The sequence below is a fragment of the Podarcis bocagei genome (assembly GCF_964188305.1).
Source record: "Podarcis bocagei genome assembly, chromosome: 3".
Taxonomy (NCBI): Eukaryota; Metazoa; Chordata; class Lepidosauria; order Squamata; family Lacertidae; genus Podarcis; species Podarcis bocagei.
This window is the reverse complement of record NC_138127.1, coordinates 55,144,401-55,169,887: the sequence shown is the minus strand read 5'-3', so window position 1 is coordinate 55,169,887 and position 25,487 is coordinate 55,144,401. Positions and strand designations below refer to the sequence as shown.

The 25,487-nt window shown below is 41.1% G+C and overlaps 1 protein-coding gene across 14 annotated transcripts in view; it reads right to left on the bottom strand.

Moving 5' to 3' along the window:
- Window positions 1–645: 645 nt before the first annotated feature.
- The window catches only part of ARID1B (AT-rich interaction domain 1B), a 358,734-nt gene continuing 333,892 nt past the window's right edge, over window positions 646–25,487 (bottom strand). For 10 of the 14 annotated variants that reach the window (XM_081187405.1, XM_081187415.1, XM_081187411.1 and 7 more), the window contains 8 exons: window positions 18,617–18,755; window positions 17,413–17,585; window positions 16,941–17,091; window positions 14,615–14,731; window positions 11,732–11,828; window positions 7,839–8,625; window positions 6,565–6,695; window positions 646–3,758 (listed from right to left, as the gene is read on the bottom strand). In XM_081187405.1, coding sequence (XP_081043531.1) covers window positions 2,034–3,758; window positions 6,565–6,695; window positions 7,839–8,625; window positions 11,732–11,828; window positions 14,615–14,731; window positions 16,941–17,091; window positions 17,413–17,585; window positions 18,617–18,755 — 3,320 coding nt within the window. In that variant the 3' untranslated portion in view covers window positions 646–2,033. The remainder of the gene's footprint in view (window positions 3,759–6,564; window positions 6,696–7,838; window positions 8,626–11,731; window positions 11,829–14,614; window positions 14,732–16,940; window positions 17,092–17,412; window positions 17,586–18,616; window positions 18,756–25,487) is intronic. The other 4 variants (XM_081187413.1, XM_081187418.1, XM_081187406.1 and 1 more) reach the window with 1 other exon arrangement.

Genomic DNA, 25,487 nt, shown 5'->3' with positions numbered 1-25,487 from the left:
CAACACCGTACAGAATGGACTTTCTGTTGAGATGGTATCTGTATTCATCCAATGTTTCTGGAGCAGTAGGGAAAGAATACCGTACATTGCAAAGTGTATCCTTTGCTGCTGCCTCATTCATTTCCATGAGGACCAAATTTGTACATTCAAAGAAATATGCTTGCAAATGTGCTTCCTCCATTAAGATGCATGTGGCAGTTGTTGTGAGTGAATTATTACTGAAGCTCCTTTGACCAAATAAACAAAAAAACAACACTGGATCAAGCTTCTGGATGTCTATAAAGGCTATAATCAGAGTATAAGCTGGCTCTTTCCTACTAATTACTGCCAGATATAAATATATTTTACCAATGGTTATTTATTCAAAAACTTACTTCCATCCTTGAATGTAGCATCCTCTATGGACAAACAGTGGAAATGATCAGCAGGTAACTCTCATTTGCTTTTTGTAAGTCAAAAAATTCCACCATTTTGGTCTGCTTTTTGCAAATACTAGCAGCCATTATTTCTGTGCTTGTTGCAACATCAGATGAAAATACTTCATGCTCAACCATCACGGCTAAGAGGAAAATAGTAAGCTTCCCTCTTACCAACTGAACTGGTTTGACCTTATGGTGAAATGAGAACATTATTCAAGAACACCCATCACAGTGCTTAACAAGATTTAATGTACATTTATTCTTAACATGTGGAACATATAAAGATTTTATACTGAATAAATGATAATTCATTAAGCCAGAGGAAAAGGAGGAATTTACATCAAGTTTTTTTGTCTTTTTTTAAACTACATTATTTTGAAATACAAATGCGGATTCTTCTCACTGAAAAATCTTTGAAGTTGTTTTTCTTCCTTTTTTCCTGTATAAGTATTATTTTTCCTGTAGACTGGTAACCAATTTCTTAAATCAATCCATAAGTAACCATTTCCACATCTTGATTTATAAAGCAAGTTGTGAGCAACTGCTCTCCCGAAATAGAGCATGACTTTATACATACAGAAACTTGTACATTACCCTCGTGGTGGTGTTTTTCTGTTACTGTTTTTTAGAGACATGGCCCGAACAAAATAATAATAATAATAATAATAATAATTATAATAATAATAATAAAATTAAGTCTACCATCACTTTGTAGTTACCACATCATGAAAAAAAAAATCCTTGTACGTATTTAAAAAAAGAGAGATGAGGGTATGTTTAATGTACAACTTCTATATACATCACGGCCCTTAGGCAATAAAAAAATATTTAAAATGATTAAAAGGAATTGTGAAGAACTGTCACTGTGGAAGGTCAAACAATAGATACTGATGTGACAGTTCTGGTGAGGAAGCAATTCATGTTGATCGTCTTCAGGTTTGTGTTTTAACTTTCCTAAAGAATTTGTTTTGCTCCTAGCCTAATGTAACCATTCTCCTGCAGAGAAACCAAGATAATTTCATATGCAGACTATGGACCGACCCCCTTCCTTGATCCGCTACACCTACATCACTAACTTTCTTCTATTGCACAGAGTGCTTTGGGCAACGGCATAAAGGGTGGTTGGGTTTTCTTTCATTCTTCAAAAATAAAACACACAGTAACTTAGTATATTTCCCCCACTTTTGCGCTTCAGAGTGGTGAGCCTTCCCCCCGCCTCTCAAATCATGTTTTGCAACATTTCAACCCTCAGTATCCCTAGTTTGCTTCCCCTCCCAAAAAATATGTGATACAAACATGCAAAAAAATAAAAAATAGGTTTTTTTGAAAATGATATCTATGGAAAAGAAGTGTGACCTTTGAATGTACTAGACAGACTTTGGTTAAAAAAATAAAATAAAAAGATGTACTTATACACATAGACAGCAAATATTAATTCCATAACTGTTCAAATTAATATATTTTTTTAATTCCCAATTGGTAAATAGTGAATGGGGCAGAGGAGCAAAGATTCTTTTTTTCCTTCTTCCTACACTGGATAAACAAGTACAGAAAACAGCCAGTTATATGTGACCCTCTAATCTCCACTCACACATGCTTGGCTTCTCACTTATGTCATAACTGCCCAATCTGAAAAAGTACATCACAGATGACAGATGCAACCAGAGAGTTCAGGACAGCAGATATTGAGATATCCAGCAAACGTCCTTCGTGCAATAGGAACTCTGAGCGATTCTCCTCCACCCGGGCCATGGCCAGCAAAGCCTTGGCTGCCCTGCACATCATGTCTACGCTAGGTGGCTCCAGAGGCGGGGGCTGCATGTGCATGAGGTTATGCTGGCTCTGCTGGTACTGGGCCATAGTGACCCCATCCTCAAGGAAGCTTATCAAGTTTCCGATGCTTCCCTTCTGCACAGCAATCGCCCTTGCTGCTAATGTGTCCCCCTGGGCAAGGTTCGATAAGAGTGCCATGGACATTTCTCGGCAGACTGGATTTTTGCGGTCCCCAACGTACCTAACTAAAGTAGCATAGAGTTTCTCCTGACGACTGAATGGGGGAGTGGCCAAGATAAGGTCCACATTATTGTCTTGGATACTGAGTTTACACAGGGTTTCCAGTACAAGTCTCTGAGGCGACAGGACTGAGTTGGGCCCCACAGTTGGAAAAGGATCCTGTGCCTCTGCAGATGGGCACACCATCCAGTGCAGTAAGCCATCCAAAATTGGCAAACAGATGCTTTCCGTGTAAGCAGATAAGTCTAGCTGCCCAGAAATGTTGGCTAATGTGACCAATGTATTATCCCTCAAGACCTCAAGGCAGTCCCACCACCACTCATCCTTGCTGCAGGCCACCCCTTTGTCCGCCTCTTCCTCTTTTTCATATGTCTGTGGTGCACGCTTTCTTTCTGGGTGTTCATGATGGAGAAGTATCAACTTTCCTAAGATTAGCACCAAGCCCGGATGTTTTGACATTTCAGCATCATTGCCAGGCACAAAAGACAAGCTGCGGACAATGTTTGACACACAGATGCAACGTTTGGCCAGAGAGTCCTGCCAGTGAGTTATGGTGCATAGAGGAGTCTCATCTCGACTCCGTGGCTCATCCTCTAGCAACTTGATATTCCGATGACTTTTGGCTTGGTGGATCCCAAATGGAAATTTACTGCTATCTGTCTGAGAACTAGAGTCTGAGTCTTCAGACAGTGCTCCTGGACGAGCTGACAAGACATCATCAATGGTGGCTGATATGCTTTTGTCTTGCTGTTCCTCAGGTTCTCTTTTCCCCTCCACATTTCTCTTTTTACTTGAAGAGTTGGATGGAAGAGGCGGTTTCCTGCGAGGAGGAATCTCCATCTTACTCTCAAAGTGGGTCTGGATGTGTTCGGTTGTATCACCCCCACCCAGCTGCCAATGGAGGAGTCCACTGTTGAATTCCTGAACACGCCCCAGCTGGTCAGATCGGTCGACAACAAATAAGTTGTTTTTCTTTACGATTTTTATTGGCAGCTTGTCAAACTTACTGGCTTGTTTTGGCCTCTCACTTGGATCAGCAATGGCACCAGGGGGAGCAAGAACAGTGCTCTTCTCTTCTTCAGGGTTCTCATTTTCCTCTTCTTCCTCTTCCTCATCCTCAAATTCACCAAAATAATCAATACATTCATCATTGTTTTCTTCTTTGCTGGCTTCTTGCGTTGCAGACTGGGCATCCTCTTTCTGGGCTGAATTATGGTCAAGTATTTTTGGTCCTGGATGTCCGACTTCATATTCCATGAGGATTCCAAATATATCTATCAGGCATTTTCTAAAGTATTCCACCAAAAGCTCAAGAAAACCAGATAACTGAAGAAACAAAAAATAACATAAGAACGTTAAGAGGAACATTTCAGGTGAAACAGAATTGTGTTGGCAGCAGTAGGCATACTTTCAGAAAGATGTTAATTTACTCTTCATTTTACACATAAAACAAACCTTGTTGGGGCATTCTCTAAATGTAGGCATTTAGTGATCTGGGAATACTAAAAAGATTTAATGGAGTAATAAAAATATAAAGTATTTATAACCCTTGTAGTTCGCACATTTTAAAGGAAATCCCCAAACTGTATTTAATATTTAATTTAATATTAAAAGTTTTTATTACTTATTGTTTTATTTTTTATTTTATCCCACAATTGAACTTTTTGGATCTTACAAAATAGTCACAATTATTTAAACACACACAGGCACACAAACTGAGTGTTCCTCTGGAATAAAGGGTCTTCCCTCTGCCCTCAGAGGAAGAGAACCTATAGATACAACTCCACTTACACTGTGTCCTTGTAATGTTTTCTTACTGGAATGGTGCTAAATACAGGAGTACAAGGAGAGTACATTTGAAGTCAGGGTGAGTGAGGCCACTTTGCCATGGCCATTTGCTTCTTAAAATTCATGAATTTCTATTTTGCTGAAATTATTGCAAAGACATGCATTTATTGAAACCAGACCTCCCACTCTCCCCCACCCACGTTATCCCACAAAGTCTCTGGACAGGCTACAGCATGTCCCCATCTAAATTTATCCACACACTAACCATGTGAAGGAACTTAGATGGAGAAATAGATACTGAATACAGTGGTGCCTCGCAAGACGAAAATAATCCGTTCCGTGAGTCTCTTCGTCTAGCGGTTTTTTCGTCTTGCGAAGCAACCCTATTAGCGGATTAGCGCTATTAGCGGTTTAGCGGCTATTAAAGGCTTAGCGGCTAAAAGGCTATTAGCGGCTTAGCGGCTTAGAAAAAGGGGGGGAAAGCGGAAAAAAAATTGGAACACTCGCAATACGTTTTCGTCTTGCGAAGCAAGCCCATAGGGAAATTCGTCTTGCGAAGCAGCTCAAAAACGCAAAAACCCTTTCGTCTAGCGGGTTTTCCATCTTGCGAGGCATTCGTCTTGCGGGGCACCACTGTATGTATTTGAGCTGGCTCATAATCCCTATTTTCCAGCTCATAAATGTTGGTAGTAGCCCTTCAACATACATATCTATAGCGTGATTTATAGCACTTCAGTGTTCTAAAAGCAAAAAAAGTAAAAACAATTCTTTTCTAATTTACAAAAGCTTTCCTGTCTGGTGTCCTGGAAATGATTACTACTCATTTCAGGTGATCAAGCAAGTGGCTATTTACAAACCTGTTCATTGTTCCATATTGCATGAAATGATGCACTCATAACTACTTGTGAATAAAAAACCAAGCCAGAATAATTGCCACACTTGCAATTCTCACCCTGCAAGGAATCTAGCAGCAGTGGCAGATCACAAAAGGGTTTTCATACTGCTTCTTAATCCCTATAGTGCAAGTCTTTTGCATCAAAGAAATCAGTCTTCTCTAGTGATATCTTGTGATATTTAGTAGAAACTTTCTTTAGTGGAATCTAGTAGAAATTTACTTTCACTTGAAATATAACATTAAATTGCAAAAAGAAGGTGAATGTAAGAGGCTTGGTTCTGGAAGAGGTGAAGTCTTTTGAAAGTATGGCCCCACAAATAGTGATCTTTTATGTCATATGCAAATAATTATTTAAATATTTTTTCCTCTCCCATCTCCCACACCTTTCCTAATTCTGTGATGCACTTTAGTCTTCAAGTTAAGGAAGAGCTGACAATATATCAGTAGTAGCCAATATAGTTTTCATGACTGTGATAAGCTCTTGAAGGCTTTTATTACCAACTGATGTGCTCCATCCAAGGCACTCTTGAGTTCCTCCTGCTGTTAGTGAAAGCTATATGCAGCATAAATGTTCAACCAGGAAAAAAAATATTGGCTTGGATTTAAAGATGCTCTTGTACAAAGCACTTTTTACTGATTCTTCCATCTGAGTGCAGCTTCCTGTACCCTGTTCTGTTCGAGAAGGCCCCTTGATTCCCAACAGTGTCTTTTGGCTGAGGAGCTGAGGGAAAGAGGGAACTGGAAAACCCTGCTGTGAGAAAGGGTCTGTTCTCACATCTTAGGAACCAAGCTGCTGTAAGAGAGCTTTGATAAAAAAAATACTGATTTAATTTTGAAGGGTCAGTCTTTGGAACACTGAATGACTAGGACATTTGAGTGGTGTTTCCAGTGGTGATTCTATGTTTCAGCCTCACTTTGTATTTATTAAATGGCAGGTAAATTCAACTGTTTGTTAAGCTTTAGAGGTTGGGGTAAAATCACTTTAAAGTTATGGTGCTGCTAATGATGTGACACGTATTTTATGTGAATTGCTAATCTTGTAAGGAAGAGCATACCATTGAACTCCATGGGGACCAGCCTTATATCAGGTGAGACCACTGGTCCATCTAGCCCAGCTATTGCCTACACTGAATGGCAGCAGCTCTCCCAGGGTTTCAGATGGGGATACTCCCTGTCCAACATGGAAAAGCTTTCTTCTACAGAAAGCTACGGCCTTCTGCAGAAGAAGCATATACTCTGCCACTGAGCTATGGCCCACCATGAATTGCTAATGCTTTTTCTTCATATGCAACATGTTTTGTACTGCCTTATTTTGTTGTCAACTGCCCTATGACTGTTTTAGATGAAGGAAAATATCTATCTATCTATCTATCTATCTATCTATCTATCTATCTATATGGCATTAGGAGGTTTCAGATAAACAGACTTCTGGAGAAATATCAAACCTACCTGAGAGAGATTGAAAGTAGCAACAGTACTGTCATCATACAGAAGGATATTAATAGTATCTAAAGCCCAGGTACTTTCAGCAAGAAGGCCTGATTTAAGTGACATCATCACCCTCCAAGCCTCAGGAGTCACTGGAAAATAAGAACACAAAGCATTAATAAGCATTCTGTCTAAAGGAGATCCAGAAGCTAGATTTCAAATGGCATACAGATTTTGGATCAGTGAGAAGAAGGGATGCTTTTATTCCAGATTATGGTATGAATAGTCACAGTTCCTTTGTTAGGTTCAGGAATGGCAACTCTCATATGCAGAATTCACTAGCATGTCTTCCACTGAACACAACACTGAATTATATTAAATACAGCAGGAAAAACTGCCTATTTAAGATGAAAAAAGCCATGTTGCTATTTTGAGAACTGGCTGAATAAAACAGCACAGAAGGTTAATCTGTGGCTAACAAACATGGTCGTTAGCTATCATGCTCCGTTATGCAAATTGAAGAGATGAGCCACTCTTAAGCATTAGGAGTTGAGAGGAACAAAATATGTTTGATTAATAAGGCTTTTGGCTATCCTTTCTTTCAAGCTAACTAAGGAATGTACACAAGGGTGCGTGTTTGTGTATGTCACACCCAGTTCTGGGTGCAGATTGAAACCACTTTTGAAGAACTGTTAGGATTTGAGGAAAATCAGATTTAATCTTGCAGTTCTCAGACCCAGCTTGGATTTTTTGAGTGCTCTACTGATACTTTTTTCTGCATAATCATATGTTATCTTCTGAGCCCTCATAATGTCTACTCAAAATGCATTCTTGTAAGTAAGCAAAGTATACTTTGGTTCTCCAAAGTATACTTTGAATTTCCTCTTGGGGAAGAGGGGGTGAAAAATGGCCATAGAAGTAACCAAATGATCCAGAAGTAACCAAAACGGTGTCCCCTTCATTAGTCGTTGGATTCTAGCTCCCCCGTGCCAAAATGAAATCACATAAATCCTGCTTATTTCAGGAAGAAACCAAATGTCAGAAACAGCAGGAGGACAACACCTAATATGAAAACTTTAATAAAACACACAGTTACAGTAACTTCTTGCCTAAGTATGCAGTGCCCTTCTTCATATAAGTAGATTAAGTGGTGGGGTGAAAATGGTCACTCCTGCTATGAAATTTGGGCATAGTTGCAATTTAACAAAGGTAATTTCTCAACGTAAGTTTACAAAACTGCAGCCTTTAAAATATTGTAATTAAAAAGAGACTCCTTTTCATTGTCTAGCACTTACCTATATCTTTTGAGGTAATCTTTCGTCTTGGTTTCAAGACTGGCTGGGATGCTTCTACAGAGCCTGGAGGAAAAGTTATTTCCCTCCTAATTGGTGGTGGCTGGGTTGGAGGACCTGCGACCTGTGAGACTGGAACAGTGGGCATAACTTTCGGCATCTTCATGGAGGGCAGGAAAGGGGATTTACTTGGAGACATACGGTTTTCATGGGAGCGTGGGAAGGATGCAGGACTAGGCGCTCGAGAGATGTGGTTTGGCATCGACGGCGTCGTCTGGTAAGATGACTGAGGAGGTCGAGTGACAGGCTGCATGGAGGCAGAAGATGACATGTAAGAAGGCTGACGTTGGTTGACATGAGAAGGCCACTGGCTTTCATGGTTTATCCTCTGGTCAGGGACCATCATATCTTCAGTGCGGTTCATCCCTGGATAAGGTGGGGCCTGTGCAGGGCCTCCAGGGCCTTGCCTATTTTGATATGGGTAAGACATATCATTTCTTGTGGGCCACATGTTCTGTTGGGGGCCTTCACTGGAGGCTGATGACTGCATAGGACCACCAATCATCTGAGGAGGTATTCCATGTTGCTGCATTTGTCCCGGTGCCTGCATTCTCTCTCGGCTATAAGGATATGGATACTGTCCCTGTATGGGCCTTCGGTCTGGTCCAGAGTAAGCACTGTACTGGTTAAACATATCTTGCTGCTGGCCACTATACTGCATATTAAACATATCTCCTTCATGGCGTTTTGCTGGGGGCCCATACATGCCATCCATATGCCGTTTGTAGTTCTGAAAAGGAGGAACAACATGAATAAGCTTTAAAATACAATGAAAATATTATTTTTCATAGGAAGATTCATATTCCACAGCCAACCAATGAGATTTGCTACCACAAGACATAGTAATGGCTACCAACTTGATTCTTTTAAAAGGGGTTAGACAGATTCATGGAGGATAAGGCTATCAAAGGCTACCGAGTCCTGATGACTATGTATTATCTCCAGCATGCCCCTGAGTACCAATTGTTGGGGGATTATGAATGGAATAGTGCTATTGCACTCATGTCCTGTGTGTGAGCTTCCCATAAGCATCTCTTTGAGAAGTGTGAGAACAGATAGCTAGACCTTTGGTCTGAACCAGCAGGGCTCTTATTAATTTCTTATGGCAGAAGCATTTGAGGCTACATTATACAGATTTTGGTAAAAATATAACATACTTTGATTAGTGTTTTCATTAACATATAATGCCTTTTTACCGTATTTTCCGCCCTATAGGACGCACTTTTTCCCCTCCAAAAATGAAGGGGAAATGTGTGTGTGTCCTATGGGGCGAATGCAGGCTTTCCCGGGCTTCCTGCAGCTCTGCGCCACCCTCCGGATCCCGGCGTGATATATGAGACAGCCCTTTCATTTTCGGAGGTAGTTCTGATGTGTTTATAACTTTATGTTTAAAAGATAGTTAGCCTAAGGCTAATACAACTCATGTTAGTTCTCATTCCAGTGAAGCGTGGTAAAAAAGTTATTGGTTATTTTTTGACATATCCAAGTTTGAAAAAACAATGTTTCTTTATTAGTAAGGTCATTTTTAAGACTTTTGTTTAAGATACATAAAACTGATAGTCTCTATAATTTTGAAGCTCGCTATAACTTTCTTTTCAGAAAACGAGACACAATAAAGCATATAAAATGGTATGAATGTATCACATGAGTAAAAGCACCTGGGATGCAAGATGTCTTCAACAAACACTAAAATAAAACAGAGAGAACTTTCCCCACATGCTTTTAGAATGTCAGAGGCCCTCTTGAAGGTGCTACCACCACCAGATGTTCAGGGGGAGGTGGTTAGAACCATCCCGATTTTCTCATATAGGAAAACAGCAGACTAAGCTTTTTAGGAGACTTTTGCCTCTAAGTGAAGGGAGTAAGGGAGTAATTGGATGCTCTGTGTTGTGTTGGCTATGGGTTGTATCGAGCACAGTCTAACTTCCCCCTCCTCTCCTCCCCCTGCATTCCCCAGACACCCCCAAAACTGCCCTGAGAGTCCCCTAACCTTCTGGAATACATTTCCACTTTTGGAACAGCAGCATTGGATTAAATCCTATGATTCTTGGTTACTGTTTTGTATTGAGATATATTTAAGGATATTTTCAGAAAGATATATATATAGGTATGATGTTTGTATGCTCAGAGCAAGCCAATCTCTGGGTGACAGTCCTTATGTAGCCAAAAGAGTATCATCTGTGTACAAGACAAAAGAATCAGTAGGACTTAAGAATCCATTTTTTTCTGTGTGTGGAGGGGGGCGGGGACATTGTTAACTGGGAGAGAGGAAGAACAGAATGAAATAAAGGTTGGCTGGCTGCTGCGGCCCTGGATAAAGGAATGCTACAGCTGCAGTTCCCACTAGAAAGCTGCTTTGAGAGTTTTACTGGGAAATGGGATATAAACATTATCCAACAAATTAACTTGGAACTTGGCTGTTGTGTGGCAATGGCAGCCTCAGCTATAACTTTTCTGCCCTATCTTTTGGATAGTTTTAAGACAAACAACTTTGCAATTTGTAAATATTCACTTGGCCCCTTCATTCTCTTGCTAGCCTTCATGTTTCAACAGAGGTGGGGTTTTTCTTCTTGCCTCCTTTCCCACTGGATTTACCGTATTTTTCGCTCTATAACACGCACCTGACCATAACACGCACATCGTTTTTAGAGGAGGAAAATAAGGGGGGGGGGAATTCTGAATGAAACAGTGGATGTATCATTTTTGTGCTTCATGCTGTGGCCACAGACATGTGATCTGATGGTGAATTTGGGGTGACCCAATGCAAACATCCTGAGAATCCCTGTGGATCTGTGCTTTGTAACCACGTTTTTGCACCATTGCGGCCCCAGGCAACAGTGGGTGCGTGATTTTTTTGGTGCAGGCTGTAGCCATGGACATACTATGTGATCTGATGGTGAATTTGGGGTGACCCAATGCAAAGATCCTGAAGATCCATGTGGATCCATGCTTTGTAACTACATTTTAAGTGGGGAGGTAAGGAAAAACACAGAAGGGACAAGGAGCACGAGAGGGGTGTGCAGAGAAGCAGCTGGCTAAGAATGCAGGAGAGGGATTTAACGGGAGGGAGGAAAGAAAGGCAAAAGTTTCCCCCCCCAAGCCAGCCCCCCCTCTCTCTCCCATCTGCATGTTTTCTGGCTGCCTGCGAGCAGCAGCAGCAGCAGCAGCACCGGAGCACGGAGAGGAATTAGAAGGAAGGACGCTCTGCTTTCCCCTCTGCTTGCCTGGAGGGGAGGGGATTTGCCTGCTCTTTGTTCCGTTTGAGTAAACACAGCAACGAAACACAAGGGGGTGGGCAGTAAGACCCTGAGGAAGAATGCAGGAAAGCAGCAACTTCCTCTTTTCAGGTTTCCCTTCTCCGTGACGCGCAATTTTATTTTTGCCTGATTTTTCGGCTCCAGGGACCACACATTCGCTCAATAACACGCACAGACATTTCCCCTTCCTTTTTAGGAGAAAAAATCTGCGTGTTATAGAGGGGAAAATACGGTAGCTATCTGAAGTGCATGAAGATAACATAGAAACAGCCCTCCTCCCCCTACCAACATTATTGGGGATATGTCCTTTGTCTTTGTACATTGTCTATGCACTGGCATCAAATCTCCCTCAGTAAAAAACAACAACACCAAACCCACCTTGTCCCGTGTGTCACTGAATCAGCTATTCACAACTATGAAACATTTCATACAAAAGGATCCACACACATGCAGTCATAGGCCTGGCAATGTCTTTTCTGTGGAATTCATCCTAATGTTGCATTCTGTTTTTCAATGTCCGTATGCATGGATTTCTAGAATGAACTTTGCGGAGGGAAAATGACAACCACAAATGTTTACCTGCTGTTGTGGAAACATTCCAGGTTGGTGTCCCCCATAGGGTGGCTGTCCTGAAGGAGGTACTTGCACTGGATATTGCGGCCCATATTGTTCATGCCTGCAATGAGGAATGTGAGCTACTAATTAGTACAGACAATTTCCCAATTATAAACGGAGAGCTGTTTATAAGAAGTCCTGAAGCTCTCCACAGAACCTCCCTTCTGTTCCATCATACCGCCTGTCAACAACAAAATGTTATTTGTTAAAACAGAAGTTTTGTTCATGGGGGTGTGTGCTTGGGCTGCAGTTCAGTTTGGTTCAGTGGCACTGTATCAGAGTACATTTATTTCAGTCTTATAAAAAATGTAGAAGTAGTTGTGTAGGCTTGGATCTGAGAATTGAACATACCTACTGCTGCAGGTAGGAGGCAACATATGACATGGATGTATGCCTGATTCACAAGTTTTCTGCTTTCCTTTAATCTCTTATGAGAGATGGAAGTACTGTAGCAACTGAGTGAATTACTGGTATCCCAGGGTCATGTGCAACTTCCTGTTTAGAGTGCTGGGGACATATAATTCCAATATCCAAGCTTCCACTTCACCTCACTTGCAAATATCTGAATGAGCTGAAAGCTTTGAAGTCAAAATTATGTGCCCATCCTACAGTGAAAACAAATCCAACTAAGAGGCTGAAGTTGATTCTGCGTTGAGTCACACAGTGATGATGAAATCTATGGTTAGCCAATAATGTTAGAATATTACACTTTTATAAAATTATTTATGTAAACAGGAGAAATATTTTATTCAGAAGTTTAAGGAAAATTTATAATTGAACTGGAATACATAAAGTTAAACCAATTTTCTTTGGAAGTGAAATTAAGCTTGGCAAAAGTCCTCCTTGTTGCACAGGAAGATTGGGGAGTGTGTAAGCCTGATGCTTTGCTTGAGCTTCATGAGGTTCATCAACTTAGCACTAAATTATGGTTTAGTACAGGAGTAGCCAGCATGATGTACCCCAGATGTTATGGATTACAACTCCCATCATCCCTGATCATTGGCTATGCTTGCTGAGGCTGGTGGGACTTGAACTACCCTGGGTTAGAGTTACATGTGAATGCATGCATTGTGAGAACTTCATGTAAGCATGATTATGTTTATTACATATTATGTTGAGAACTCAAGAGCTGTAGGCACACCTGGAAACTTACCTTTGCAACTTGGTAACAGTGCAGAGTACTGTATCTAATTTTGACGGGAGACCCCAAACTGGATATAACGTAATTTGCTATAATATAACATCCAAACCATCTCGTCTCAGATTAAAAGCACAACCTTAAGACTCATTTATCCAGCAAATAAACATCTAGGATTGCTCTTGCAATTGGTCAGTTAGTGCAGTGATGCCATGGACCCCCCTATGCCCTTCCCAAATCTGCTACAGAGAATTGGAGGAACTCCCAAAACAGATTTAGGGTGTGTGGGGGGGGAACAGGGCAGCGAGTCTTTGAATTGATGGAAATACTTCATGGAATACTTCCCAGGGGACCCTGCCTGTGGAATACTTTTTCTAAGTTAGCTCACACAGCACCAAATTTGATATCAATCCCATGCCAGGTGACAACTTGTTATTTTGCTATTTAAAATTTGTAAATTGTCCTCGAAATGTATTAATATAAACAAACAATATGACCTAAGGTATTTAATTTGCTATGGAGCCCCTTACAGTGGCATAACCATACAGACACAAATCTAAAATAGGCAATAATTAGCAACTAGAATATTAATACTCAGACCTAAGAAAAATAAGCTTCTTTACCTGATAAACCAAGGATGCCTCCTTGGTAAGGCTGGAATAAGCCACCTTGTGTGCTCTTACTGTGACATATTTCTTTTATGTTCAAGGTATACTGCACTGGGCTACCTCTGTCCCTTCTTTCAAATCCCTTCTCAAACCTCAGTCCTCATTCCCAACCTTTAAGCACATGGAACTGCATTTGCTTGCATCATTTTCTCCCTCCCTTTGTCTTTCCTCCCTCCCCTCTATGGTCTTCCCTCCCATTGTCTATTTTAAGCTCCTTGAAGGTAGGGATTTGCCTATTTTGCCCATGTAACTGTAAGGTGCCATGTATGGTGATGGCACTGGATGCATGTATAGATGTCATATTCATAGAGGATCCACTGGCTATACAAATATATGATGGTTTTTTATATCTCTGCAGCACTTCTTAAATGTTCTTAGTGAGTTACAGTTGTAAAATTTGATTTTAAAAATGTCTGACAGAATGAGGTTTAAGGGAAAAGTCAAAGGTCTGCTTTCACCCTAGAGAGTAGACCCAGTTCATGCTGATGTCTGCAAGTGAGAGAAGTCTGTGCATATATATGCTGGAATTCTAGCTCCTAGAGGGTTCCACTTAAAAACATAAGCCATATTTCAAGGAATCTCAATTAATTTGTTTACAAAATGTTGCAACCAAAGAAAGACATGGGAGCCTCAACATTTAATGACTAAATTTAAAGTAAAAGGTTAAGAACAGTACTTCATGTGTATATATGAGCAAAATAACAGTTTTATTTTGATTTATGGAAGTAGAAGGGCTTTTGCAATCCCATGTTCTCTAGAAGTTCAAAATGAACATACTGTTATAATCCAAAACTGAAATAATGAAAAGCCAGACATCAAGCTCCTGTAAGTTCTGGAAACACTCCATCGACATGGCTGCTGAGCCACTGCTACTGTTCTCAAAGGAGTCGATGATGCCAGGGAACAGCAGAAGTCCCATTAAAAGAAAAAAGGCTACACAGCAACAATGCTTGGTAAATTGCACCTTCTGCCCAGTGGCTCTCAAGATTTAAAATTATCTGATTAACACAGGCATTTGAAACAAATTAAATTGTTGTTCACCTTTGCTGCCCAGGGTAACGGTTAGGAGAGTACATGCTTGGGTCACTGTTTGAAGGCACCATGTTGCTTTGACCAGGTGCTCCCATACTGCCTTCAGGACCCAGCCCATGATCCGACCTAAAAATGACAAAGGAAACCTCATGCTGTAAAAAGCACTTATTCTCTCAATCTGCTAAAAAAAAAATACCGTATTTTTCGCTCTATAAGACGCACCAGACCACAAGATGCACCTAGTTTTTGGAGGAGGAAAACAAGAAAAAAAATATTCTGAATCTCCGAAGCCAGAACAGCAAGAGGGATCGCTGCGCAGTGAAAGCAGCAATCCCTCTTGCTGTTCTGGCTTCTGGGATAGCTGCGCAGCCTGCATTCGCTCCATAAGACGCACACACATTTCCCCTTACTTTTTAGGAGGGAAAAAGTGAGTCTTATAGAGCAAAAAATACAGTAATTAAAAAATTAAGGCATAGCCGGTTTGGGCTCCAGACCTCTCAGGGACTCAAAGTGTCATTGGGACCACTGCAGTTTATTTCTTCAAGGAATAAATGTATGGCACCTATTTTATGATGCTCTTGATTATGAAATTCAGCCCACTGAAACCTGAAACATGGAAACAGCTACACATAACTGGGAGGGGGAGGGACAAATGACATGCCACTTACAGTTCTGTGACTTCTATTCCTAACAGTAAAAAAAAATCACAAAACAACTTAGTTTGAAAAAATTCAAGATGTTCTGAAATTAGCTTAATTTTAGTTTGGCCATCAAACACTGGATGTTTTGAGAATATTTGGTAGAGATTATTTCTAGTAATTAGAGTTTCATGTTGCAGATTCACATTGGTTTTTTTTTAAATATTGTGTGTGTGTGTATAGGCAAATTTGTTATTTAGCTCTTTAGTGAAGTTGTGGGACAAAACACTTCTAACCGGTAAAATATATTTTCCTCTGCACTGATCCTTTCTGTTGGTATCCAGAGCTTATAATAGAATCATAGATCATAGAATCGGGAGGGATCCTGAAGGTCATCTAATCCAACCCCATCCAATGAAGGAATCTCCACTACTAGCTTTTTCAAAAGTCTTTATTAATATAATTAAGAAATAATCCATTCTAGCTACTGAACCATTGACAATGGGATTATAGTTATAACCACATTACAGGAGCAGTGCCTCTCAAAGACAGCGGCAGGAAGCTAAATTACTGGGACATGGAGCAAAACATAGTCTGCATGCTTTGTTTTTATTGAAAAGAAGAAAAAGGGGCTTCTTTGTTTTTTGTTTTACTAGTGCTGTGCCAAATTCACTGCAAATGTCACTATTTTGAAGAGAGAGAAAAAAGGTTTGCAAAAACCCCTGTACCTTCCATTCTTTCATGCATTTTGCCATATTTGTGCCGAGCCATTGTTCCCCTCCCCAAACTATTTGAGTGCAATTATGATGATGATGATGATGATTTTACCTAAAAAGACTTTTGTGCTTGATCCCAAGCAATCACCATCATATAGACAATCAGACCTGGCTACGTGGTGATATCACTTAGGGCAAAGAAAGCTCTCCAACTGACCTGACTCTAAATAGCTGGAGGGGATTGCACAAGTAACCATGCTGACACTCTCTGTCTTGCTCTGCTGTTCATTTCTCTGGCTGCCAAGGTAAGACTTTTATTCCAATTACATGTAGTTGAGCTTGTTGGGTCAGAATGTAGATGAGGATATGCATCCTACTGAAAGTAGTGCTGTGTACATGGCAGAGATCGAAGTTTGGATATACACTGGATTACTTTCAACGGGACATGTAGTCAGGCCTTTTGCCCCATTAGTCAACTATGCTTTGGCAATGGAGACCTGCTCCCTCTTTCTGACACCCACCTCCTCATGAACATTTTTACACCTTTTTGCAAAGGAGTCTGCAAAATCACCCAAAAGAGTAGAGTGCAGTTTGTCAGGGCTAAAATGTTCATTAAGAGCAAACACACTTCAGCTCAGTTATGATAACGCCACTCCAAATAAGAATTCAAATATACCCAACAACATACCTAAATTTCCTTATGCAGCCACACCCCTCACTTACTGATTCCTTGTAGGGGGGGGGGGGGGGGGGAGAGGACAGACTCAGTTTTTACTAATGATTTTACTCTAATTGATTCAGGAGATTGCTACATTACAGATGGGGAGCTTGTGGCCCTGTAAAAGTTTTTTGGGCTGCAACTGGGTATAGTCCAACATTACCTGGAGGTCCATGGGTTTCCCATCCCTGGCCTAGATGGTGTGAAGTCATCAGTATAGAACGCCATTGTAAGGGAGGATAAAAAAAGACAGAGTCACTCACCTCCGGTCATAACCACTTCCATAGGCAAACTGCTGGCGCTGGCCCATGCCCATATTGGACATTGCCCCTGAGGAAGTCTGGTTGTACATTTCTTGCATTCCACTGTTGGGCATCTGTCCAGGGGTCATGAAGGGTTCACTGTTTCCAGGCACTGCAAGCAGAGAAGAAAACAGGTGTGCACCTGAAATTAATTGGTGTTTACTCCCAAATAGATGTGCGTAGACTGTAACCTAGCAGTGCGTTTTTAAAACTTTGCTGACAATCCTTTCCCCTTTTATAGAAATATCCTTCCGTCTAAACCACACCAAACCCTGAAAGAGCACCTATAGCTTATGAAATGTAATAAAAAGCAGAGATCAGTGAGAACAGTATCATACAGGGTTTCCCCCTTCACATCTCTGGGATGCAAAGGTAACAAATCACCTAAATTCACACACACGTACACATAAGGTAGCTAGGAAACAGAATATACCTTTTCTCATCCCACCAAAAGGGTCCTTATTCGGTTCATAGGGCATTCTTCCCATCATATCTGGCATATTCATAGACTGCTGATAAGGTGCATTTGGGGTCATGGAGTTTCGCTTTGGGAATGTCGAATCACTTACATCTGAAAAGGGATCATGCACACTAATGGAACTATTTCTAAAGAGACAGAGGAAAAGAAAGCATTAATGTCATGGAAACAGAAACACACATTGTGATACCTTATTAGATGGTGAGCCATGTAGTTCAGTGAGTTAAATTGCTCTAAAAAACTCCATCGGTTTTACACTTTTACCATTTTACTTTGACAGCCCACTTTCAAAACCCAGTTTCAAAAACATTCTAGGCATTTGTGTTTTCATATAGTAAACTGCCCTGTGATCCTCAGATGATGGGTGCTACAGAAATTTAACAAGAATAATAATAATGTGGCAGCGGGACACACACACACACACACACACACCTTTTCATAAGTGTCCTGAAGCAATGCAAGTGATATGAGTTCCAGAGTAAAAGACTCAGCCTGCAAACTCACATGTAAGATGAAACTAGCTAGTCTCAAGACAGAGCCTGGAGAAACCTTCTGTATTTTGACTTCAGCAATGAGTGCAAATCTCAAGACAAAGCCTGAACACTCAATGGGTGTGTGTGTGTGTGTGTGTGTGTGTGTGACCATTATAAGAAGCTTCCTCCCACTTTGCACTGAGTCCATGCAATTCATGATAGCACCCTCTTTCATGGCTGGGCACTGGGGTCAGGATCAAACATGGTGGGGCAAGGGATTATGGAGTTTAGATTCCCATGGCATGCAATCATGTCATAGATACCAATGAGATTTCCACAACAACAATACATTGAATTTTGAGCCACAAGAAAGCATTCCTGAAAGAATGACACAGTGGTAACTCGGGTTACATATGCTTCAGGTTACATACGCTTCAGGTTACAGACTCCGCTAACCCAAAAATAGTACCTCGGGTTAAGAACTTTGCTTCAGGATGAGAACAGAAATCGTGCTCCGGCGGCGCGGCAGCAGCAGGAGGCCCCATTAGCTAAAGTGGTGCTTCAGGTTAAGAACAGTTTCAGGTTAAGAACAGACCTCCGGAACGAATTAAGTACTTAACCCAAGGTACCACTGTACAGCACAAAGTCCAGACAGGCTCTAAGAAAGGGGAAAGAAAATATACTACCTGTTGCCCTGCAGTGGTGTCATTTGTCCATGAGGTGTAGATGCTGGTGTTGGAGGCTTGAGGTCACCTGGTACTTCAGTCATGGAATTGCTACCAGTTGACTGAGGTGTCTGTGGACCTTGAAGGGAACCCGAATTTGCTGGAAGATTCAAACCAGGAGAATAAATATTAGGTATTTGGTTAAATAAGTAACTATGAAACCAAGAGGGGGAGACAGAGAGCAAGTGCCCATCAATATTTTGTTTTCTCTGAATATACCTGGTGCCTGAGATGTTTTATGTTACTAAATTCCTGTCTTTTGTGTATCTAAGAGATGAGTCTACTGCTTAAGCCAAGATGGTTGGGATTCAGGATGGTGGTTGAACACACCTCTAAATAATAGGTCACATTCCCTATGTCTAATCCTCTCACTGGATCACTAGATGCCTCACAAGAAACAATTAAATTGAGAGAATGCTGATCCTCCCTCATCCTACCCCAGACACCAACAAAAAAGGCAGAACTAATCTTCTGATTAGATGACTGTTCCAAGGACCATGTCATCTCAAGTGACGCATGTGGAAGAAAAGTTCCCATTTTAATAAAGCTTAGACATGAGATGCCTTCTGCAAAGCTAGTGATCCTAATGCCTCATTATGTGTAGAACCCCAAATTACTTTTATAGTAGCCTATAAATATGGGAACTGACAGATTCCTGGTATCTTGAGATTATAGAATTATCCTTAGATGAATATAATAGTGTCTAAATCAGTTCTATAAATAGGTGCTATTTGAATCTTTGGGGTTTGTCCTGTCCATTTACTGCTTCCTGAAATTCTGGAACCATTAGCAATGGCTATTTCTGATTCAACAAATGCAAAACCAAAAAAAAAAAAGCTGAGAATTCATAAACTATTGACTAGAAAATATCAAATACTCATCTCACACTATATTTCAACCTTTCCTCAGCTCATTAAGCATCAATTTTGCTTAGCCGTACCTTAATTCTAACTAAATTCAGTCTAAGAAACAAAAGCTAATTGTTTGTGGAACATACTTGTAACATTTACAGGAGGCATGAATATACTCTGTTTTGGGGGCAAAATAATGATCTCTCTCACAGTGTCTAGTCATATAAATATGTCTGACATAAAAAGAGAAAGGAAAACAAGATACCCAACTGTGAATTTGTAGGCTAGGTTTCTACCTGCTGGTTGTTGTTTTTGAAACTACTAGCTATAATAAACAGCTGCAAAATGTGGCATGCAGTGGAAGCCATAGGCTTGAGCCTCAACTGTGAAACAGAAGAGCCAGTTCTAAGGGCCTGAGTGTATTTCAAAGGATTTTGAAGTATTGCTTTCCAATACTTAATTTTTTTACTGATAATATGTCTAGTCTGGAGAGGTTCAGGTCAGGCAACAACTTTACTGTGATGATGATGATGATGATGATGGGGTTCTTTTGGGTGGGTGGGTGGGGACTTATCCAAATAAACAAGGTCCAACAGGGTCTGTGGAAGAAGTTTTGATGAGCATCAGGAGGACTAGAGCTCCCCCCATTATGTTTCTAATTTGTTGCACAGAACTAATACATCAAAGAGTGATCTTGGAGGTCATGGTGGAACTCAGGTGCACAACAGGTCTACAGCTTTGTTAGTCAATGACCCCTGAATTATTGCTAAGGCAGACTGAGGGAAGTCATCGGTGTATTAGTATTAATATTTGTTAAGTCGGTTGTCTCACATTGATCCGAAGCAACTTACTCTATACGCCACTACCACTTTTTGTGACATTAAAATATGTAATCAACACTTTTAAAACCAAAAATTACTTTTAAAGTAGCACTGGGGGGCAGTTTTAATTACAAATTGTTAAACTCCCTGCCTTTCCTTCTCCCAACTTCCCACCTATCCACTCTAAACCATTAAGATACAGAGTCCATAACCAGAACCAAGTGCTTTTAAAGGGATGGGTAGTCAGAGGAACATTCTCAACCCCGGCTCTACCAGAAGTAATGCCGATGCAGAAATGACAGGAAAATCCATAGTGACACTCCAGAAAAGGACGTCCACCTCACATCCAAAATGTACCCTTACTGCAATCCCATACTTCCCTCTCAGAGAGGGGCTAGGGCCTTCAAACCCAATTAATGGAGTATCTGGTGTAACTCAAGTTGATTTCTACAGGATATAGCATTCATGCGTCCCCTCCTGCTGTCTGTGCATGCATGGATGTGCATGCACAAATGCACCTAGCTGCTCTCAACACACTAGGATCTTTCCAAATGCTTAAAAAAAAAAAAATCCCCACCCCCACCCCGGTTGGGCAATTGGAGCCCTGTGGAATCTCAGAACCAAGGGGAAGAGAAGAAGTCCCTGCACCACACTCTGGGTTCTGTTTGTCAGGAACAAGCAAAGCTAATTGAATATTGTGCTCCTAATGTCTATCCCTTCAAGACAAAGCAGGCTAAGAACTTTAGGAAAGCCCTGCTGCATCTAAACAATGGCTCTGATCTCACCCAGTGGCCACCCAGATTCCTATGGCAAACTTGCGTGCAGGAGGAGTACAAAACAATGTTTTCCACTTGTGCTTCCCAGCAACTTGTAGAGACACACTGTCCCCAATACTGGAGGTAATACCCAGCCACCATGGCTAGTACCCACTGATAGGCTTATCCTTTATGGTTTTGTCTAATCCCCTTTCAAAGTCAACAAGTTGGTGGCAGTTACATCTTTGTGGGGCTGTGGATGTCATTGTTTAACATGTTGCTGCTCATCATACATGACTACCTGTAAGATCTAGGCCTGACTGGATACCCATAAACATGTGCAGGTGGGGGGGAAAAGATGTGACAAGGAATTAAGGGCTGAAAAGGAAGAAAAGACTGTGCTGAATCTGTCTTTTTTTAAAAAAGCAAGCAATTCTTTTTAAGTAATAAAAATCAGACAGAAGGTGACCTGAATCAAACTTAGCTACATCACCCAAAGGACAGGAGCAGGCCGAAAAGCGAGTAACAAATTCTGAATGTGGATCCTGTAATACGTCAAAAGCTTGGGATCAACTCTTTATGGCTAGGAGTGCAATGTGGAAAGGACCGTCACCGTGCAATGAGTAGCAGATGCACCACAGCAGCACTTGGTGAGTTGCTAGAATAGTTTCAGACATCTTTTTCATTTGCCATTCGCACCTAATCATACTATCCAGTTAATAATAAAAAGGAGAGGGGAGGGAGAGAATGAAACCTCTTCTACTTGCCAGCAGTCTCCTGGCTATTCCCCCTCCCCCCCCCCCAAAAAAAAATTCAGGCTGGAAATGGGGGGGAAATGACTATAACCTCTTGGAACTTCATTAATAAGAGGCCTAACATGCTCTCTAGGATATCCCTACCTTTTGCCAGAAGCTACAAATGTATACTCTAAAGTAAACAATGGAAAGGTTACTGAAGGTTAAGTACATTCACATACTTCAGTCTTAACAGCCAGACGCCACGCTGGGAACATAATTTACACAGCATGAACTCAGTGCCCTAATTCTGACAAGGGTGGGGGAAGCGGTGGGAGGTTTCGCAGGATGCATCACATGTCCACAGTGAATGGAGGTCAATCAAAGGGCACCTTTGTTTATAACCCAGACCCCTCTCTCGTTTATCTTCCGCTGGGGATTCCCTGGTTGGCTGCATGACAGATTTTGTGACATCACCTGTCAGCTAATAATAGAAATTCAGTCAGCCACCTGCCAGCAAAGATAGATGGGTTTTTGGTTACAGACTTACTAATTAAATGACTGGCTTACACCCGCCTCCCCTCTCCTCCCTCCTCCTTGTGTTGCATCTCAGCTGCCAAGGAAACCCAGGGAGCAGCTCCTCAGTGCTCCCGGTTGTAGCAGAGTCTCAAACTTTTACGGATTTGCTATAATGAGCCCTCTGCTAACATCACAGAGGCAGGAGTCTTTGAAGTATTTGGCTCAGTTCTCTCTGACTATCTGGTGAAACAGAAAAACAACCAACAGATCCACATATCAGCCAAGGATGGGGCCGTATGAACCCCGCAGCATGCAGGGATGTGTGCAAAAGCTCATACCTTGGGGCAACACCTTGGCATGTTCCCTTCTGATAGGATTTATTGAGTAGGAGTGAATGGCGTTTCGTGAATCGCAGCAGATGCTGCACATATGCATTCAGATGGTAATGATTGGGTCAGAAATATTCTAACACAGCACTGCACACCACTTTCAAACAAGTTAGGATTGTTAGGATCAGACCCTTAAAATGAGGGCATCTTGGCTGCTATATGAGAAAGTCTGCACTCCACTGAATAAGATTCTCTGTCTTGCTCTCTAAGTGTAGCAGTCCAATTCCTCCTGACAAATTGGTGAACAACATAAAAGCCACAGGGAGAAAAAAAAAACCAGAAAACATTGGCTAGAAACTTATTTTATGTCAAGTGGCAGAATAAGCACTTGTAAAGCATGCACAAGCATGCAACGTGTATGAAAGTACTATGTATACATGGTTGCATTTGCTGTGGGTGGCATGATATCGCCCCCCCTTTTTTTGAGGGAGAAGGACGTGCCTTTACTCCTGAGATACTACAATGATATTTGGCACACATATTCAGGATAACATTCTACATTTTAAATTAGAACCACAGTTCTACTCCCTCACCTGTTTGCTGCAAATATATCAGAATTTATTTCCATTTAAAATGGGAATACAGTCATACCTTGGGTTAGAGACACTTCAGGTTGCGTTTTTTTGGGTTACGGACCCGCCGAAACCCAGAAGTACCGGAACGGGTTACTTCTGGGGGTTGTGTATGCGCAGAAGTGCTAAATCACGCTTTGCGAATGCGTAGAAGCGCTGAATCGCAACCCGTGCATGCGCAAACGCACCTCTGTGGGTTGTGAACGCTGTGGGTTGCGAACGTGCATCCCGCACGGATCACGTTAACAACCCGAGCGTCCACTGTATATGATGTGATGTACTCAATATTGTAATGAAAAATAAATAAATCTAATTATTTTTTAAAATAATTTATTGCCACGCTCATGGCAAAGACTCATTTGTCCATATTCTTAATATAATGAAACATATGAAAGCTAGCATCCATATTTAGAACACCTTTCTAATTTTCAAGTTGAAATATTAGCATCCTTTTTCAAAGAGCCCAGGACAGCTGTAAAATAGTGTGCTGGCATTTCAGTCTTAAATACTGAACATGTAAAAATGAAACATACAATGTACATTGTAAGACACTATTATTTGGCTGAAGTTAGACCCCAAAACCACTTTCAGTGGAACAGGGGTGGGGGGAGAAGATTCAAAACACAGTGTAAACCAGTATCAAAAGTGAGACATTTCAAACACTAGTACTGTATTTAAAATGAAATTTAATTATATCTTAAATACAGCCAGTGAAGTGGCTAGGAGGAAACTGGAGAGCATAATTTAGTCTCATATATAAATTCTCTTTCCTACTTTCAGCAGATGCTGATGAGAAATCTGTTTGGTAATTGACTTTGTACTAGTAAAACGTAGTTCAAAGGAGTGAAAGCAGAAACACCGACAGGACTGTTTCCTGTTTTTAGTCGTATATTATTCTGCTCCGAAGCCACAGCAAGTTTATCTAGCCCAACTTGCAACATGAGTTCTTTTGTGTGGTTTACAGTGCCAATGGGTTCATAAACTGTTTGAAAAGAACAAATGCTGGCAATTAGGAGACCAGTCCTTATTGCATTTTGCAGAATCTATACCTCAGCAGGATTTCATGTGCTAAAGTTTTTTCATCTAGAAGAGTCTTTCTTGGTGTAGACCCATTTTACATTTCCCTCTTCCACAGTAAACAAAACACACCTTCCTTTTCAAGTCCCTAAGCTCTGGGGGTTTTCGGGGTGTGTGGGAAGAAGTTTCCATTTTGACCAAAAACAAGTTCTTTGAACTAAGTACAGTGCTGTTGATGATATATTTTGTACTTGAAATCTGTCAGTTTCATGCCAGTAAGAGGGTATAGAGGTGTAAGGAGTGGTGATAAGAGGTAAAGAGAGGTTCAGTTGCACAGGGGTGGGGTGGGGAATCCTAACACTAATTCTTCTTGTTGTACGTTTGTGGGTGTCAGACCCATTCTAACCCCTGGACGCAGCAAATGTTAAAATATAAGCAAGGGTAGCTTCCTGTGTTGAGGCAACCACATGGGTGATGGGCCACTGGAACAAAGGAAATGTGATAGGCCCTAAAGAGAACAGAGGAAAGGGGGCTCTGTGCCAGTCAGCAAATGGATGGGCTCCCTCCTCTACCTTTTAGATAGTGAGAAGCAAAAAGTCTGAGGGCAGTTTGCTGTGATGTGACGAAGAGGAAAAAGCTGCAGGCTGGAAAGGCAGAGAGAAAGCCATGGCTCATTTCTGCTTGAATCCAAGATTGTGGCAATTGGAGACACAATACTGTTGTTGGTGTGGTGATGCTGTGAACCCCTCCATCGTAGGCTCAGGTTGTATATATGTGTACATAAACCATATATCATTGAGACACCACAGTCTCCGCTGTGCCACATTTCCAGAAGGAAACAAGAACCCTGGGTAGGCACCTGGAATCTCACACCACTTGGAGATAGGGATGGCATGCAACTGTATCTTTTTACTTTGGTTTTCTGTCTTTCCAGAGGGTTTATATGTTGCAATAAAAGGACACTAAATTGCTATCAAAGTTTCCTAATTTTTGTGAAGGAAAAATAATACTTCTCGTCATAGCTGGAAATGAATTTTCCTACCATAATGCGCACCACATTAAAAAATGGACAAGAAGGTATATTTGAAGGTATTTATGAATGGATATACGATCCCATACCAAAAAAGGCAAAATTGCTCTAGTTCAAAATATGTTAATTTGTTGCCAGTGATTT